General features: G+C 44.5%; 1 protein-coding gene across 7 annotated transcripts in view; it reads left to right on the forward strand.

Annotated features, from left to right (window-relative positions):
• Positions 1-20,395, forward strand: part of LOC115156083 (activin receptor type-1) — a 41,379-nt gene that overhangs the window by 7,634 nt on the left and 13,350 nt on the right. For 6 of the 7 annotated variants that reach the window (XM_029703353.1, XM_029703355.1, XM_029703358.1 and 3 more), the window contains exons 2-5: positions 7,015-7,088; positions 8,534-8,788; positions 9,105-9,368; positions 10,536-10,796. In XM_029703353.1, the coding sequence (XP_029559213.1) occupies positions 7,022-7,088; positions 8,534-8,788; positions 9,105-9,368; positions 10,536-10,796 (847 nt within the window). In that variant the 5' untranslated portion in view covers positions 7,015-7,021. Of the gene's footprint in view, positions 1-7,014; positions 7,089-7,230; positions 7,283-8,533; positions 8,789-9,104; positions 9,369-10,535; positions 10,797-20,395 lie in introns of all 7 variants that reach the window. The other variant, XM_029703354.1, reaches the window with a different exon arrangement.

A 20,395-nucleotide genomic window follows, 5' to 3' on the forward strand; every position in this document is an offset into this window, starting at 1 on the left:
TTTTTTTTTCTCCCTCTGGCTTCCACTGATTTAGTCAGCCTAATTTTGGCCATCCTACAAGGGTAAAAACTCTCACTTTTGAACGGATTATGATAGAGACATTGTAAATATGCGTTTTTGATTGGATACCCTACGGAGTCATACAAAATTGTGTTTCTCTGCTATCTCTATTCTGACGATTAATCCACTGTTTAAAAAGGGAAACCTAGTTTAGTTTTTAGTTGTCTTTAACCTCTCCTGGTTTGTTTTTCAAGCATCCACGTGGGTTTGTAACTAACTGATATCCAATAAGGAGGGGATTTGCAGCGCGGGGAGCATCTCAAATAGAACCAAGTTCTATTTTAGTTCTTGGCTACGCAGACACTCGTTTACGCGTGCGAGCGGTGGGGGTGTCATGATTAACGTTTATAGCGTACATTTGTTTTGCGATGCTCACTCGCAACGTGGCCGGCGTGTAATTGAGCAGTGACCTCTGTTCGATCCCTTGATATGTTTGATTGTACCTTTTTTTTCCCATTTAGTTTCATTAAGGATTCCTTCATTTAGATGACTTAAGGATTCCCTTATTTAAGTAAAGTCTGTGTTTTGGAAAGTTTTAAATGAGCAGTATTGGAGGAAGGCCTATACGTACGATTTTGTGTGATCTATCCTACTACCTACAGTATGTAACGAGCCGGTGGTAGAAGATAAAACCAAGGATGCCATTTTTGGCATGGTGTGTAAATACTCAAAGTATCAGATTACATGAGTTTGAGAGAACCCTAACCTCTCCTCTGCAAACAAATAAGTTTCCCGGATTTACGTCTCAAGACTAGCATTAGTTACACTCACTAATATCAAACGTGTGTTTGATGTGCTGTGCTAGAGTTCAACTTGGACATCCTTGTCTATTGTGTGATGCTGTTTTTTATTGTACCTCCATGGCTTTGTGAGGAAGCTAGTTTAAACCTCTGATGGAGACCAAACACAAAATATTTTAGAAAGTAAATAGACCCCAAATCTGTCACTCTGACCTGTCATGACATTATGTTCCCAAATGATTAAAACCCCATAACCAAGACAAGATAACAGGGATCTAGAGTGCCACCATTTTACTTGCATATGTACCTAAATATTTAGCAGTGTGACCTGGAATTTCAATTTAGGAGCACTAGGGCGCCTAGAAAAATGAAGGATTCTAGTTTTATTAGCAAAAATATATTTCTTTGTGCTCCTACATTTTTGTGTGCACCTACTTTTTTTTCAACTTAGGCTCGCACATGACCCTTGTAGAAAAAAAAAAGGGTCAGCGTAGCCGTAGAGCCCCGGATAATGCTATTGAACAGTGTCGCTTTTGTGCTTTAAGATCACTGAGAGAGGAGATCCACCAGATCACCTATAATGTCCTGTCACCTATCCTCTGTAATTGAAGGAGCAATTGACTATCAGGAATACCAGGTCATAAAGCTTCCATTGACAGGAAGGTGTGACTGTGATGGTCCAGCTGCAGTAGTGCTGTGTGGGACTCAGCCAGCGTGGGAAGACTCAGGCTGACAGGTAGACATGGAGGGCATGGGGTGATGTGTGTGTGGCTGGGGGGGACTGGTCTTGTTAAACCCACTCTCAACGGCGAAGCTCACTTTCTGCCATAGGACATAAAATCAATAGAAACATATTGAAATTCCCTCTGCTTGGTGATGTCGCCAACGGTTCTTCTTGGTGCTTCCATACTGTAATTTTAGAGTCTTTAATAAGAGGTTTCGCCTCTCCAATCCCACACTTGATCTTTGTCCGGGAGCCCAATGTGACCAATCAGGTCTGACAGTGGAGAAGAGGTGGTACAAATCAAGGTGCTATTGGAGGGCCCTGATGCTGCACCACACTGATCTTTGTCCGAGGGTCATTCGGAGGGAGAATGTTTGTGCATTCCACTTTCTGCAAACATTGCAAAAGGTCATAAAGACAGTGTTTGAATTGGCCATGGCGAGTGTTGTGATGGTGGTCCTACAATGAACTCTGCAGTGCCATGGTGACTGCTGCTGAGTGCAGTTTACTATGGCAAGCAATATGCTGACTTTTTGTCTTGAATGTCTTCTCAAAGCTATAAACTTGGTTCTTGAGTAATTACCCTTGAATCGTCTCTGTAGCACAGAGCACTTTATTTAATTGTTCTGGAATTCTCGTTGCTTGGGGTTTTAGAACGTTTTTGAGCTTCTGTGGTGGTGCAGTCGTTAATTGTTTTCTTTCTTGTCCTCGCGTCTCACCTGTGCAAAGTGTTAGAGGTTGAGGCTGAAGATCTTGTGCTGCGTTCGATGGAATCAAAACACTTGCTTTGCTGTAGCAATGTGTTTCCCATCTCCTCACTCCCAATGTAATGTCAAAGTGAACAAGGTTGTCTGACCACATCAGTAGTCCCTGCCAACACCATCCCAGGGTGTCATGAGTTGTCCGATTCAAAATCAAACATTTTTTTTAACCATTATTTAACTAGGCAAGTCAGTTAAGAACAAATTCTTATTTACAATGACGGCCTAGGAACAGTGGGTTAACTGCCTTGTTCAGGGGCAGAACGACAGATTTTTACCTTGTCAGCTCGGGGATTCAATCTTCAACCTTTCGGTTACTAGTCCAACGTTCTAACCACTAGGCTACCTGCCGCCTCATTTTACTTAGTAACGAGTAGGTCATCTTAGACAAAATGGTCATTTAAGTCTTGACAGTTTTCAGGAGGGTCTCTCTGGGCATTGTCCAAGCCAGAATGATGGGAAAAATAGTACTGCTGAAAGAAAATACATCTTTTGTCTCTTATTTCAAATGATCTAGTACATGGGCCCGTGTGTGTGTGTGTGTGTGTGTGTGTGTCAGAAATGACCCTTTCTTGCACCATATCCTGGAACCAAACCTGCTGCGCTCGCTCGCCTCTTACCAGGACCGGAGTGTCAGTATTGTGATTTTACAAGAAAAGGGCCATTTTGCATTCGATTACATTCCTTACATTGTGAGAGAGTCGGCCGCTGAGTTGAAGTCCTAAAGAGAGAAAGGAAAGATGCCTCCGGCAGGGCCAGAATGAACTGAATGGGGCACTGTAGGGTCCTGGGGGCCACGGAGGGCTGCCTGGGGGCTTTTCACTTTCTCTTTTAATCTCCCATTTGATGAGGCCCCTGGCAAGGGTGGAGCAGGACTTCCATAGGTTAATGAGTTTTTCAGATTTAGTGTGATTATGGCAACCCCCCCAGTTGTTAGCTGTCTAGCACGCTGTAATTAACTATCATGGCAGAGATGTTTTCAGTCCCGGAATTATTTGGACTGTTTGCTCTGTAAAAGCTAATCTGAACATTTTTCTTTTGTTTTTGTTGTAGGAGGACACGTTCTTGAAGTGCGATGTCCCTAAATGTACAAAATGTGGTGTAAATTTGTTATTAAAAAAATTGCTTGCTGAATGCTAAAATATATATTTTTTTGATTAGTCATTCGATGAGTTGAACAGCAGCGCCTGGGTGCGACAGAAGTTCTCCTTGCTCTTGATTTTAAGCACTAGACTTCCAGTTAACAGGAGCATTTCTCTGCTGTTCAATTGGAAGCAAGGACATTTTCTTCCCTGCTCCTAGTACACTAATAATAAACAAATCTAAAAACATCCTGGGTTTGTTGAAGTTGCAACATTTTCAATTTGAATGGGCAATTGTTTTGTATGGCATTCTGCATGTCACAACCAGTCATGGGCTGCAGTCTGTTGTGCAGTTACGAGAGACGCCTTTTCCCCAAATAACCTATAGTATTTGCATTTGTCGTAGCTGCACCTGTCTAACCAAGTCTATTTTTGGCTCTCTCTCTTTGAGAGTTTCCAGACAGGTCTTGTAAACAACCAAATAAACACTGCAATCCTATGTCAGCTTGACTTTGTTCATTCGGATTCACTTGGCAGTTTGGCTGCAAGCAGAGACTGCCCCTCTGAATGAGGTGGCGAGTATTTTTTGACTCGATATGCTGTGCTAGTCTGCTGTGTGAATGCCAGGTGAGCTTGCAGAGGGCTAATTCGCCCTCGGCGCTGTCTGTGTCACACCCACGCTCACCTCGGAGCGGGCCGTCTCCGTCTCTCTGGTGTCGTACTCCTTGCTGAGTGGGACGGGGACATGTGCATGGGCTCCGGAGCAGGCCAGACTTGGTCGGCTATGCCCAGCTCTCCCTCCCTGCGGCTCCCCTGGCGCTCGGGCTATTTGTGCCATGGTAACTATGCCAGCACCAGCTTAGACACAGATTCTACCTCCTGTCTCCCAGCTCGGCAGCCCGATGACTCAGCAGCTCCTGCTAGGGCTCCCAGGCCCAAGCAGCGTCACACACACACACACACACTGGGTCTGGGAGGACCACACATCTCACATCAGACAAAATACAAGGTTCTACACTGCATCGCACCAATCGTTCCCTGAGCACGACCTAAGCATATCGCAACCAAACACGATTGAATCATCACGGTTGTGTGAAAGAGGAAGAATCCTCCAAATATCTGGTGTGTGCAAGTGACTCAACAGTAAACACTGAAATGTTAATTTGATGCAAATGTGAGCTTTTGAAGGAGCAGGGACTTTGAATCGTTTCAGGGTCGTTTTAGAGAGAGGAGGAGGACTGCATGAAACCTGAATCTTTTTCAAACTGCCTCAACCACAACTTGGCCACATTTTTGTTTGGTCCCACTTGGTCCTCGGACAACATTTCAGCAAAGCCTTTCCACTGCCAACACCACGCCTTCCAATTCTCTGCTTATGTACTTTAGTGGCCGATCGGTATTTGATCTCCCTCTTATGTTTTTATCCTTCCCTTGGCTGACTGTATTACAGTGATACTAGATACTAGCCCAAGATACACAGAAAATGGCAACCAACGAGAACTGCCTGACCTCCCTCCCTGAGACTTGGGGGGGGGGGGGGGGGGGGGTTGTTGAAGGGGTGAAGCGGCACACCCCCCTGTCAGGATGTCAGCTCTGTGAACTCACTGCAGCCAGGGGACTGCCAGAGAATTCAATATGCAGGGACAGAGGGAGCATAATCACAGCCCAGCACAGGCACACAACTCTGGGAAAAACCTACCGCTCTCTATGCTCCGCGCAACGTGTTCTACAGATGCTGCTGGCCTTGTTTCTCTCTCTCTGAGGATCTACTCTGAGGTCTCCAATATCAGGAGGAGCACATGTTAATCCCTCAACACAAATACTGCATCAGATCAGTCTGCCTTGCACGACCCGGTTTGTTATTCAGCACAGGCATTGCTGCTCGCTGTCCTCGCAAGATGGCGATACGGTTTTGCCTTTTTGATATGCTGCAAAAGTTAGGCTATCCTCAAAAAGAATGTGGTCGCATTCTCGTCTTTGTATGAAGGCAGACTGGCAGTGATTTTATGACATTTTTTTGTTAAAGGCTAGTGATTGAGCAGATGAAGTGGCTGAGGTTCACTGGGCAGATAATTGAGGTGATATATTGATCTGTCAGGGATGGATATTAGGTGCCTGGAGGACAGCGTCCTGTATCAGGGTGTTTAGATCTGTGTCATGCTATGCATTCCTATATGCTGCTGCACTGTGTTTGTTCTCACCTTAACTAGGGTTGCAGAATTCTATTAACTTTCCCCAAAATTCCCGCAATCAGGAGGGAATATGCACAACATCAGAATCCTCCAACCAGGATTTTTTTGGAAAACCTGGGAATTTTGGAAACATTACCGTAATTTAGCGACCTTAACCAAACCCTAACCAAACTACACTGTCCACCTTAACCAAACCCTAACCAAACTACACTGTCCACCTTAACCGACCTACCTCCTTATTGTCCTCCCTTACCAGTCTGTGCCCTGTCTTCGTTTTTTTTGTGCGGCCCCCTACCCATCTGCCACCCTCCATTCCTCCTCAGTGCCCTCCCTCTGTCCCCCTGCCCTCTCGTTGCCCCCTGGCCATACATGTGTGCCCCCCTCAGTCCTCCTGACCCCTCCCTGCTCTGCACAGAGCCCCTGATTATCTCTCAGTGACAGCCTCTGTTTTGTGCTCTGATTAAAGGAGCAGCATGTGGTCTGTGTGAGCAGGGCCATGCAGGCGGCGTTGGGGTAATGCTAACATTTATGTCTGGGAGAGGGCACAAAGGCTTTGGGAATACACCACTGGGATATTTATCAGTGGGCAGACACAAACACTGCCAAGATAACGATCAGCCCGGGCTTAGTATGTCGTAAACGCGCTGCATGGGGAAAAGGTGGCGGAATTGGAGGGAGATATCCTCCCGCATCAAATATTATCGGTGTGGAATTAGTACAGGAATAGATTTGGAAAACATGCATCCTATTTTTGTGGAGTGCGGATGTGTTGCTGTGGAGTGCGGTGGCCTCTGCTTGAATCAGACAGATCACAGCCGAAGTCAAGCAGACGTCAATGTGCATGTATGTCGATGTGCCTAAAGACACATATTGAAGGTTTTAAAGACCCAGCCTCCTCATTTGAAATGTTTCTATTTGGGCTCCCACGTTGGTGCTCCCTGCTGTGCCCCTCTCCGGTCCTCCTCGTTCTCCTGCCGCGTCTGTCTGCTCCCCTTGCTGTCAAGAAGGCTGTCTCTCTCTCTCTCTACAGCTCAGCCAATAGGAGCGCACCAGTCTCCCCATTGCTTGCCACTCAACACCTTGTTGCCAGGACAACAGGAAGGCATGAGACCCACTTTACTTGAGCATTTTAAACTTGGTGTTGACTCTTTATTGAAAACAAGGAAAGGTCTTTCTCTTTGAGTAAAAATGCCATTATGATGGTGCTCTTAGATCAACCCCTGCCCCTCCCTCTCTGTCCATCCTTTTATCCTGTCACAGCAATTGGCTTGAAATCATTTTAGTGGACATAACAAAGGCATTTACATAGATGTTGATTTGTCAAATGATGTGACACAAATAAATGTATGTATCTTGTCTTTCTAAATTGTAAGCTATTTTGAAGGTCCATGTTTTTGGTGAACACGTTATTCCAATGTCATATGGTCGTCTAATCCCAACTTCTGTCTCTTCCAGGTCTACGATGTTAGATGACGACATGTTTATTCTGGTCTTCATACTTCTGGTTTTACCCTCTTTCAGTGTGGAAGGTAAGATTTTGACACCTTTCCTTAATAAAAAAAAGTCTATTCTCACGAACAAAGAGATTTCGGTACATTAGGTAGCCGCTTCAGAGATGACACTCATTCGGTACCATTCCCCATACATTCGGCCATGTATACGGCTTTAGACATGTTTATTCTGGTCTTCATACTTCTGGTTTTACCCTCTTTCAGTGTGGAAGGTAAGATTTTGACACCTTTCCTTAATAAAAAAAAGTCTATTCTCACGAACAAAGAGATTTCGGTACATTAGGTAGCCGCTTCAGAGATGACACTCATTCGGTACCATTCCCCATACATTCGGCCATGTATACGGCTTTGAATCTGCGTAGTGAGTTTACATTTTTTCTGTCAAGGGCGTGCTTTGTCTCTCTCCCTCTCCCCCGCTGTCTCGCAGTATTTTTTTAAACAACTGCAGTGACAGGCTCGCAGACTGGGCTCTGGGAGAACTGAGAATTTCTCACTGTCACGGGCTGGCTGGCTGGCTGGCTGGCTGGCTGGGGATACTTATTATTCTGCATCACCTACTGTAGTGTAGCAGCTAAATGATGACACACTCATTATAAGAATGAGGGAGGTTGAACATAGCAAATCTCCTGCACTAACATGACCACAATATGACCACAATATTCACATATTAATAAATCCTCTTAAGGATCTGTTCCTTTTTTTTCAATTTTCGCATAAAATGACATACCCAAATCTAACTGCCTGTAGCAAGGATATGCATATTCTTGGTACCATTTGAAAGGAAACACTTAGAAGTTTATGGAAATGTGAAAGGAATGTAGTAGAATATAACACAATAGATCTGGTAAAAGATAATACAAAGAAAAAACCCAATTGTTCTTTTGTATTTTTTTTGTACCCTCTTTGAAATGTAAGAGAAAGACCATAATGTATTATACCAGCCCAGGTGCAATTGAGATTTTGGCCACTGGATGGCAGCAGTGTATGTGCAAAGTTTTAGACTAATCCAATGAACCATTGCATTTCTGTTCAAAATGTTGTATCAAGACTGCCCAAATGTGCCAAATTTGTTTATTAATAACTTTTCATGTTCAAACTTGTGCACTCTCCTCAAATAATAGCATGGTATTCTTTCACTGTAACAGCTACTGTAAATTGGACAGTGTAGTTAGATTAACAATAATGAAACATTTCTGCCAATATCAGATATGTCTTTGTCCTGGGAAATGTTCTTGTTACTTATGCTAATCACATTAGCCTACGTTAGCTCAAGCGTCCCGTTGAAGGGACACCGATCCCGAAGAAGTTTTAACAATGCCGAATGTCTGTGTATTTTATGCCTTTGGTGTTTTAAATATGTTTCTTTTCAGTTCTGTTCGTCAGTATGTATTGTGATTTTTGTTTTTGAGTTTGAAATGAATGGAGAATACTAAAAATGTCTGTCTGGTCTAATGACTGTGCAGATAAGGGCAGCGCGAGCGACTATGAGTGTGTTTGCGACGGGCCGTCATGCGACAGCGGAGACCGTTGTATTGGCCAGCAGTGCTTCTCGGCCGTCTCCATCCAGAACGCCACGTTCTTCCGACGGAAGGGGTGCATTGTGGGGCATGGCGAAGGGTCCATAAGCTGCGGAAGTCCCCCGTCCCATAACTTGACTGTGGAGTGCTGCCATGGCGACCTTTGTAACATGAATATCACAGTGGCAGACCCAGAGAGAGGTGATGCATTGTTTTCATTGAAATCATTACACTCATGCTTTTATCCCTCCCTCAATGTAGGCTAAGCAATATCAGCATGCTGAGTCACTCACATTACCACATCCTATATCTACCTACCTAGGCAGCACATCACCACTTTGCACAATGATTTAGTTAATAACACATTTACATTTAGTTTTTCATTTGCGTGAAGGCCATTTGGGTACATTAGTAAAATGCTTCCATAAACAAAACCACCTGAAGAGTCGTTATATTTGTTTAAATGAATGCGAATGAAAAGGTTTCATGGACTTGTCTGGTCTCTCTTATTGAACAGATGAGGAAGTGGCGCCTGCCTTGCAAGACGATGAGTGTGTGTGTGAGGGACGGTCATGTGAGGGCAGGGAGCGCTGTACAGGCCAGCGGTGTTTCTCCTCTGTGAAGATCAGTGACGGGTATGTGGGTCACCAGAAGGGCTGCCTTCAGGATGACGACCAGGGGAGAGCCACCTGCGCCACCCCTCCCTCTCCCAGCCACATAGTCAAGTGTTGCCAGGGGCACCTGTGTAACATGAACGTCACTGTGGAAGCACCAGCAAAAGGTAACACACTACCCTGTTTTCACTGAAATAATTTAAAAAAAATTCTAATCTTGGCCTCACTGATGCTTCATCTCTCACTTATTGTAGTTTTCATATGTAAATATATACATAATTTGCAACTTATTTTTTTAAGAAGATAGGTATGCATATCATAGAGGTGATTCATATTTATGAAGATGCACTACATGACCAAAACGTATGTGTACACCTGCTCGTCGAACATCTCATTCCAAAATCATGGGCATTAATATGGAGTTGGTCCCCCCTTTGCTACTATAATAGCCTCCACTCTTCTGGGAAGGCTTTCCGCTAGATGATTGAACATTGCTGCGGGGACTTGCTTCCATTCAGCCACAAGAGCATTAGTGAGGTCTGGCACTGATGTTGGGCGATTAGGCCTGGCTCGCAGTCGGCGTTCTAATTCACCCCAAAGGTGTTCGATGGGATTGAGGTCAGGGCTCTGTGCAAGCCAGTCGAGTTCTACCACACCGATCTCGACAAACCTTTTCTGTATGGACCTCGCTTTGTGCATGCAGCATTGTCATGCTGAAACAGGAAAGGTTCTTCCTCAGACTGTTGCCACAAAGTCTAGAATGTTATTGTATGCTGTATGATTTCCCTTCACTGGAACTAAGGGGCCTGCACAATGAAAAACGTCCCCAGACCATTATTCCTCCTCCACCAAACTTTACAGTTGGCGTTGGAGCAGGTAGCGTTCTCCTGGCATCCGCCAAATCCAGATTCGTCATCGGACTGCCAGATGGTGAAGCGTGATTCATCACTCCATAGAACGCGTTTCCACTGCTCCAGAGTCCAATGGCGGCGAGCTTTACGCCACTCCATTTGATGCTTGGCATTGTACCTGGTGATCTTAGGCTTGTGTGCGGCTGCTCGGCCTTGGAAACACTTTTCAAGAAGCTCCCGACGAACAGTTCTTGTGCTGACGTTGCTTCCAGTAAGTGTTGCAACCGAGAACAGACAATTTTTATGCGCTTCAGCACTTGCTGGTCCTGTTCTGTGAGCTTGTGTGGCCTACCACTTCGCGGAGGAGCTGTTGTTGCTCCTAGACGTTTCCACTTCACAATAACAGCACTTCCAGTTGCCCGGGGCAGCTCTAGCATCACCCTACTCCATGAGCAATAATTATCTTTTCTGTTTCCCGTCCAGAAGAGAAAGTGAAGTCCGCCGGCGAACACGAGTGCGTGTGCAAGGGGCGGTCGTGTGCCACCGGGCAGCGCTGCATGGGCCAGCACTGCTTCTCCAGTCTGACGGTCAGCGACGGAGCCCTGGTCAACCAGAAGGGTTGCTTCAAGGTGTACGAGCAGAGCAGAATGACCTGCAAGACGCCGCCCTCCCGCGACCAGATCGTGGAGTGCTGCCAGGGCCACCTGTGTAACATGAACGTCACTGTGGAGCTGCCTGTTATTGGTAAGTAAATGCACTGGCTACTTGGCACCCTATTTGGGACACACACAATGGCGTACATTCATTCATATGCATCTGTATTCTAATGGGAGGTCTGTGTGGTGCACATTTGCATTCAAACCAAGGTTATTAATTAACCACTTACACCACTTGCGTTGGCCTATATGGATAGGGCTACATTTCAATGTTTCTTACAGAATAAATATGCAAAGCATATGCATAACCATGGTAGCAATCAAAAGGGAACAGTTTGAAGATTATGGGGAAATGAATAGACTGAAGATGAGAACAAAACAGTTAATCTGACAAAAGACTGAATCCAAACATTACACTGTGGATTTTATGTGCATTTTACAGTTACTGTACTTTTCGCCGTGTTTGTTGATATCGAAATCTGAAAATACTCTGGATACGTTCAGTATCATGATAAAATTGGACAATTTGGTGTAGGTGCATAAACATAAAACAAAATGAAATGACAAGGAGAGGTGAGAGGTCTAACTGGTGTTTCCAAGTGGCCACACACACACACACACCTCCAAAATGTGCACAGTTCCTACGTGATTTCATTGCACTTTTATTACTCAAAGAAGTAGAGGTCGACCGATTATGATTTTTCAACACCGGTACCGATTATTGGAGGACCAAAAAAAAGCCGATACCGATTTAATCGGCCTATTTATTTATATATTTTTATATTTTTATATATATATATATATATATATACTGCTCAAAAAAATAAAGGGAACACTAAAATAACACATCCTAGATCTGAATGAAATAATCTTATTAAATACTTTTTTCTTTACATAGTTGAATGTGCTGGCAACAAAATCACACAAAAATAATCAATGGAAATACAATTTATCAACCCATGGAGGTCTGGATTTGGAGTCTCACTCAAAATTAAAGTGGAAAACCACACTACAGGCTGATCCAACTTTGACGTAATGTCCTTAAAACAAGTCAAAATGAGGCTCAGTAGTGTGTGTGGCCTCCACGTGCCTGTATGACCTCCCTACAACGCCTGGGCATGCTCCTGATGAGGTGGTGGATGGTCTCCTGAGGGATCTCCTCCCAGACCTGGACTAAAGCATCCGCCAACTCCTGGACAGTCTGTGGTGCAACGTGGCGTTGGTGGATGGAGTGAGACATGATGTCCCAGATGTGCTCAATTGGATTCAGGTCTGGGGAACGGGCGGGCCAGTCTATAGCATCAATGCCTTCCTCTTGCAGGAACTGCTGACACACTCCAGCCACATGAGGTCTAGCATTGTCTTGCATTAGGAGGAACCCAGGGCCAACCGCACCAGCATATGGTCTCACAAGGAGTCTGAGGATCTCATCTCGGTACCTAATGGGAGTCAGGCTACCTCTGGCGAGCACATGGAGGGCTGTGCGGCCCCCCAAAGAAATGCCACCCCACACCATGACTGACCCACCGCCAAACCGGTCATGCTGGAGGATGTTGCAGGCAGCAGAACGTTCTCCACGGCATCTCCAGACTCTGTCACGTCTGTCACATGTGCTCAGTGTGAACCTGCTTCATCTGTGAAGAGCACAGGGCGCCAGTGGCGAATTTGCCAATCTTGGTGTTCTCTGGCAAATGCCAAACGTCCTGCACGGTGTTGGGCTGTAAGCACAACCCCCACCTGTGGACGTCGGGCCCTCATACCACCCTCATGGAGTCTGTTTCTGACCGTTTGAGCAGACACATGCACATTTGTGGCCTGCTGGAGGTCATTTTGCAAGGCTCTGGCAGTGCTCCTCCTGCTCCTCCTTGCACAAAGGCGGAGGTAGCGGCCCTGCTGCTGGGATGTTGCCCTCCTACGGCCTCCTCCACGTCTCCTGATGTACTGGCCTGTCTCCTGGTAGCGCCTCCATGCTCTGGACACTACGCTGACAGACACAGCAAACCTTCTTGCCACAGCTCGCATTGATGTGCCATCCTGGATGAGCTGCACTACCTGAGCCACTTGTGTGGGTTGTAGACTCCGTCTCATGCTACCACTAGAGTGAAAGCATTCAAAAGTGACCAAAACATCAGCCAGGAAGCATAGGAACTGAGAAGTGGTCTGTGGTCACCACCTGCAGAACCACTCCTTTATTGGGGGTGTCTTGCTAATTGCCTATAATTTCCACCTGTTGTCTATTCCATTAGCACAACAGCATGTGACATTTATTGTCAATCAGTGTTGCTTCCTAAGTGGACAGTTTGATTTCACAGAAGTGTGATTGACTTGGAGTTACATTGTGTTGTTTAAGTGTTCCCTTTATTTTTTTGAGCAGTGTGTGTGTGTATATATATATATATATCTCTTTATAGTGACAATTACAACAATACTGAATGAACACTTATTTTAACTTAATATAATACATCAATAAAATCAATTTAGCCTCAAATAAATAATGAAACATGTTCAATTTGGTTTAAATAATGCAAAACAAAGTGTTGGAGAAGAAAGTAAAAGTGCAATATGTGCCATGTAAGAAAGCTAATGTTTAAGTGCCTTGCTCAGAACATGGGAACATATGAAAGCTAGTGGTTCCTTTTAACATGAGTCTTCAATATTCCCAGGTAAGAAGTTTTAGGTTGTAGTTATTATAGGACTATTTCTCTCTATACCATTTGTATTTCATATACCTTTGACTATTGGATGTTCTTATAAGCACTTTAGTATTGCCAGTGTAACAGTATAGCTTCCGTCCCTCTCCTCGCTCCTACCTGGGCTCAAACCAGGAACACATCGACAACAGCCACCCTCGAAGCAGCGTTACCCATGCAGAGGAAGGGAAACAACTACTCCAAGTCTCAGAGCGAGTGACGTTTGAAACGCTATTAGCGTGCACCCGGCTAACTAGCTAGCCATTTCACATCGGTTACACCAGCCTAATCTTGGGAGTTGATAGGCTTGAAGGGGTGGGTATAATTTGTGGAACGTTCCAACAGGAATCTGTTCCAAAAAACGTAAAGTAAAAGGTTGCCAACCAACAACGCATACAAACCTAGCTAACTAGCTGCCGAATAGGCATCAACTCACCACGTAGCTTATTCTTAATGTTTGTCCATAGGCAAACAGACATGTGAGGACAGACATTTTTCGGAATAAATGTGATGAGTGAAAAACGCAATGAAATAGACCACTCCCTACCCGGTATCTTATTCTGCCGCTATACAACTTTGTATGCTTTGTTTTTTGGAAACCTTGTTATTTATGACGTTTTTGGAATAGATTCCTGTTGGAACGTTCCACAAATTATACCCACCCAGGTTGAAGTCATAAACAGCGCAATGCTTGAAGCACAGCGAAGGGCTGTTTGAGTGAATGCTTACGAGCCTGCTGCTGCCTACCACCGCTCAGTCAGACTGCTCTATCAAATCATAGACTTAATTATAATATAATAAACACACAGAAATACGAGCCTTGGGTCATTAATATGGTCGAATCCGGAAACTATCATCTCGAAAACAAAAGTTTTTTTTTTCTTTCAGTGACATACGGAACCGTTCTGTATTTTATCTAACGAATGGCTAAGTCTAAATATTCCTGTTAGGCATTGATGTTTATGGTTAGGTACATTGGTGCAACGACAGTACTTTTTTTCACAAATGCGCTTGTTAAATCAACACAACAACCGTTTGTCGAAGTAGGCTGTGATTCAATGAAAATTAACAGGCACCGCATCGATTATATGCAACGCAGGACACGTTAGATAATCTAGTAATATCATCAACCATGTGTAGTTAACTAGTGATTATGTTAAGATTGATAGTTTTTTATAAGTCTAATGCTAGCTAGCAACTTACCTTTGCTTCTTGCTGCCCTCGCGTTACAGGTAGTCAGCCTGTTAAGCCTTGTGGAGTGCAATGTAAGGCAGGTGGTTAGAGCGTTGGACTGGTAACCGAAGGTTGCAAAAACGAATCCCCCCTGAACAAGGCAGTTAACCCCCGTTTCTAGGCCATCATTGTAAATAAGAATGTGTTCTTAATCTGACTTGCCTAGTTAAATAAAGGTGTAAAAAAAAAAATATATATATATATATATCGGCAAATCAGTGGCCAAAAATACCGATTACCGATTGTTATGAAAACTTGAAATTGGCCCTAATTAATCGGCCATTCCGATTAATCGGTCGACCTCTACAAAGAAGAGTCTTCAACGATAAGGTGCTATTTTGAGCTCGCCTAGCTGTGCCGTTGAGGAACTACAGCAAGCAGACTTGTAGTTGTTTTCCTTTGGAACACAGCCCTGCATCCCCGCCTCTACACAATTACTGTTGTTTACACATTCCAAAAAAACTGTCCATTTATAAATCGCAATCTGGTCGGGTGGGAATGATTTTGAAAACTTGTTCTATTGCCAACATGACTAGCTAAATTACGAAATATAATCTGTTTTCAAAAGGCAATTCAGAGAAGCAGATCGTTATTTTGCTGCGCATCACAGGTGGTTGGTGGCACCTTAATTGGGGAGGACAGGCCCGGGGGTACTGACTGGAGCGGAATCAGTGGAATGGTATCAAATACATCAAACACATGGTTTCCAGGTGTTTGATGCCATTCCATTTGCGCCGTTCCGGACATTATTATGAGCCGTCCTCCCCTCAACCCCTTTCTGTGGTGCGAAATAGAATAGACTGCATTCAGATGCGTGTTCCCTGCCAGAGTTCTTCACAATACGTCAAACATAGGCTACATTCTATTCAGAACCACCCAGGGTATGACGCCATGTCATCTTGTAACTGTACATCAAACATAGTGATTGTAAACGTTCACACGGTATATTACATGAGTTGTGTGATATGTGAAGTGCACGTTTGGACTAACGGCTGTTTGGCTTGCTTGTATGACATCAAAGCGGTAATTATTATAATCCCCAGCGTCTCATCTTTCAAAATACATTACAATGAGGGGAAAAAGTATTTGATCCCCTGCTGATTTTGTACGTTTGCCCACTGACAAAGAAATTATCAGTCTATAATTTTAATGGTAGGTTTATTTGAACAGTGAGAGACAATAACAACAACAAAAATCCAGAAAAACGCATGTAAAAAATGTTATAAAATGATATGCATTTTAATGAGGGAAATAAGTATTTGACCCCTCTGCAAAACATGACTTAGTACTTGTTGGCAATCACAGAGGTCAGACGTTTCTTGTAGTTGGCCACCAGGTTTGCACACATCTCAGGAGGGATTTTGTCCCACTCCTCTTTGCAGATCTTCATTAAGGTTTCGAGGCTGACGTTTGCCAACTCGAACCTTCAGCTCCTTCCACAGATTTTCTATGGGATTAAGGTCTGGAGACTGGCTAGGCCACTCCAGGACCTTAATGTGCTTCTTCTTGAGCCACTCCTTTGTTGCCTTGGCTGTGTGTTTTGGGTCATTGTAATGCTGGAATACCCATCCACGACCCATTTTCAATGCCCTGGCTGAGGGAAGGAGGTTCTCACCCAAGATTTGACGGTACATGGCCCCGTCCATCGTCCCTTTGATGCGGTGAAGTTGTCCTGTCCCCTTAGCAGAAAAACACCCCCAAAGCATAGTGTTTCCACCTCCATGTTTGACGGTGGGGATGGTCGCACCAACTGTTGTCACCTTCTCACCAAGCTGCTTGGCGATGGTCTTGTAGCCCATTCCAGCCTTGTTAAGGTCTACAATCTTTTCCCTGACATCCTTGGAGAGCTCTTTGGTCTTGGCCATGGTGGAGAGTTTGGAATCTGATTGATTGCTTCTGTGGACAGGTGTCTTTTATACAGGTAACAAGCTGAGATTAGGAGCACTCCCTTTAAGAATGTGCTCCTAATCTCAGCTCGTTACCTGTATAAAAGACACCTGTGAGCCAGAAATCTTTCTGATTGAGAAGGGGTCAAATATTTATTTCCCTCATTAAAATGCAAATCAATTTATAACATTTTTGACATGCCTTTTTCTGGATTTTTGTTGTTGTTATTCTGTCTCTCACTGTTCAAATAAACCTACCATTAAAATTATAGACTAATTTTTTGTCAGTGGGCAAACATACAAAATCAGCAAGGGATCAAATACTTTTTTCCCTCACTGTAGTCCTCTTTATTTGCAGCATTTCCCTTACTCAGAAAACAAAACATTTGCAAAAGTTGCCCATTTAGCAGCAGGGATGGGGGCAACTTCTTATCGCGAGTGGTGTTCAAGTTTAGAACTGCTGTCAGTCAAAACCCATACAGCGCTGTGAAGCGAGACCTTGAGCTCTGACGTCTTGTATAGCATGTTACTTTACAGCCATGGTGTTCCACTTTAGGTGCATGTCTGTGTCCATGTCGGCTATTTTGAAGCTGTGTAAGGCCAACGTGAGTAAGACATTTTAGATGTGTTAACCCTCGCAAGGCTGCTGGCCCAGACGTCATCCTTAGCCGCGTCCTCAGAACATGCGCAGACCAGCTGGCTGGAGTGTTTACGGACATATTCTCTCCCTATCCCCGTCTGCTGTCCCCACTTGCTTCACGATGTCCACCATTGTTCCTGTACCCAAGAAAGCAAAGGTACAGTGGCTTGCGGAAGTATTCACCCCCTTGGCATTTTTTCCTATTTTGTTGCCTTACTACCTGGAATTAAAATAGATTTTGGGGGGGTTTGTATCATTTGATTTAGAACATGCCTACCACTTTGAAGATGCAAAATATGTTTTATTGTGAAACAGACAAGAATTAAGACAAAAAAACAGAACTTGAGCGTGCATAACTATTCACCCTCCCAAAGTCAATACTTTGTGGAGCCACCTTTTGCAGCAATTACAGCTGCAAGTCTCTTGGGGTATGTCTCTATAAGCTTGGCACATCTAGCCACTGGGATTTTTTTCCCATTCTTCAAGGCAAAACTCCTCCATCTCCTTCAAGTTGGATGGGTTCCACTGGAGTACAGCAATCTTTAGGTCATACCACAGGTTCTCAATTGGGTTGAGGTCTGGGATTTGACTAGGCCATTCCAAGACATTTAAATGTTTCCCCTTGAACCACTCGAGTGTTGCTTTAGCGTAAGCTTAGGGTCATTGTCCTGCTGGAAGGTGAACCTCTGTCTGTCCCAGTCTCAACTCTCTGGAAGACTGAAACAGGTTTCCCTCAAGAATGTCCCTGTATTTAGCACCATCCATCATTCCTTCAATTCTGACCAGTTTCCCAGTCCCTGCCGATGGAAAAACATCCCCACAGCGAAGCATGGTGGTGGCAGATAGTTTTCTCGGGGTGATGAGAGGTGTTGAGTTTGCGCCAGACATAGCGTTTTCCTTGATGGCCAAAAAGCAACATTTTAGCCTCATCTGACCAGAGTACCTTCTTCCATATGTTTGGGGAGTCTCCCACATGCCTTTTGGCATTTTGTTCTTTAGGCACCTAGTTTTTTCAGGCCACTCTTCCGTAAAGCCCAGCTCTGTGGCATGTACGGCTTAAGTCCTATGGACAGATTCTCCAATCTCCTCTGTGGAGCTTTGCAGCTCCTTCAGGGTTATCTTTTGTCTGTTTGTTGCCTCTCTGATTAATGCCCTCCTTGCCTGGTCTGTCAGTTTTGGTGGGCGGCCCTCTCTTGACAGGTTTGTTGTGGTTCCATATTCTTTCCATTTTTTTATAATGGATTTAATGGTGCACCGTGGGCTGTTCAAAGTTTCGGATATTATTTCATAACCCAACCCTGATCTGTACTTCTCCACAACTTTGGCCCTGACCTGTTTGGAAAGTTCCTTGGTCTTCATGGTGCTGCTTGCTTAGTGGTGTTGCAGACTCTGGGGCCTTTCAGAACAGGTGTATATACAGTTGAAGTCGGAAGTTTACATACACTTAGGTTGAAGTCATAAACTCGTTTTTCAACCACTTTTTTTATTTGTTAAGTCGGTTAGGACATCTACTTTGTGCAGGACACAAGTAATTTTTCCAACAATTGTTTACAGACAGATTATTTCACTTATAATTCACTGTATCACATTCCAGGGGGTCAGAAGTTTACATGCACTAAGTTGACTGTGCATTTAAACAGCTTGGAAAATACCAGAAAATTATGTCATGGCTTTAGAAGCTTCTGATAGGCTAATTGACATAATTTGAGTCAATTGGAGGTGTACCTGTGGATGTATTTCAAGGCCTACCTTCAAACTCAGTGCCTCTTTGCTTGACATCATGGGAAAATCAAAAGAAATCAGCCAAGACGTCAGGAAAAAAGTTGTAGACCTCCAAGTTTGGTTCATCCTTGGGAGCAATTTCCAAATGCCTGACGGTACCACGTTCATCTGTACAAACAATAGTACGCAAGTATAAACACCATGGGACCACGCAGCCATCATACCGCTCAGGAAGGAGATGCGTTCTGTCTCCTAAAGATGAACGTACTTTGGTGCGAAAAGTGCGAATCAATCCCAGAACAACAGCAAAGCACTTTGTGAAGATGCTAGAGGAAACAGGTACAAAAGTATCTATATCCGCAGTAAAACGGGTCCTATATCAACATAACCTGAAAGGCCGCTCAGCAAGGAAGAAGCCACTGCTCCAAAACCGCCATAAAAAAGCCAGACTACGGTTTGCAACTGCACATGGGGACAAAGATCGTACTTTTTGGAGTAATGTCCTCTGGTCTGATGAAACAAAAATAGAACTGTTTGGCCACAATGACCATCGTTATGTTTGGAGGAAAAAGGGAGATGCTTGCAAGCTGAAGAACACCATCCCAACCGTGAAGCACGGGGGTGGCAGAATCATGTTGTGGGGGTGCTTTGCTGCAGGATGGACTCGTGCACTTCACAAAATAGATGGCATCATGAGGAGGGAAATGATGTGGATATATTGAAGCAACATCTCAAGTCAGGACATTAAAGCTTGGTTGCAAATGGGTCTTCCAAATGGACAATGACCCCAAGCATACTTCCAAAGTTGTGGCAAAATGGCTTAAGGACAACAAAGTGGAGGGGGAAGAATACTTTTGCAAGGCACTGAAACTGAACTGAATGACTATCGCCCTGTAGCACTCACTTCTGTCATCATGAAGTGATTTGAAAGGCTAGTTAAGGATCATATCACCTCTACCTTATCTGACACCCTAGACCCACATCAATTTGTTTACCGCCCCAATAGAGCCACAGACGTTGAAATCGCCATTGTACTGCACACTGCCCTATCCCATCTGGACAAGAGGAATACCAACGTCAGAATGCTGTTCATTGGCGATAGCTCAGCATTCAATACCATAGTACCCTCCAAGCTCATCATTAAGCTCGGGGCCCTGGGTCTGAAGCCCACCTTGTGCAACTTGGTCCTGGACTTCCTGACGGGCCGCCCCCAGGTAGTGAAGGTAGGAAACATCTCCACTTCGCTGATCTTCAACACTGGGGCCTCACAAGAGTGCATGCTCAGCCCCCTCCTGTGCGCCCTGTTCACCCATGACTGCGTAGCCACGCACGCATCCAACTCAATCATCAAGTTTGCAGACGACACAACAGTAGTAGGCCTGATTACCAACAATGACGAGACAGCCTACAGGGAGGAAGTGAGGGCCCTCGCGGAGTGGGGACAGGAAAATAACCTATCCCTCAACATCAACAAAACAAAAGAGCTGATTGTGGACTTCAGGAAACAGCAGAGGGA

This window comes from Salmo trutta, chromosome 20, assembly GCF_901001165.1.
Source record: "Salmo trutta chromosome 20, fSalTru1.1, whole genome shotgun sequence".
Taxonomy (NCBI): Eukaryota; Metazoa; Chordata; class Actinopteri; order Salmoniformes; family Salmonidae; genus Salmo; species Salmo trutta.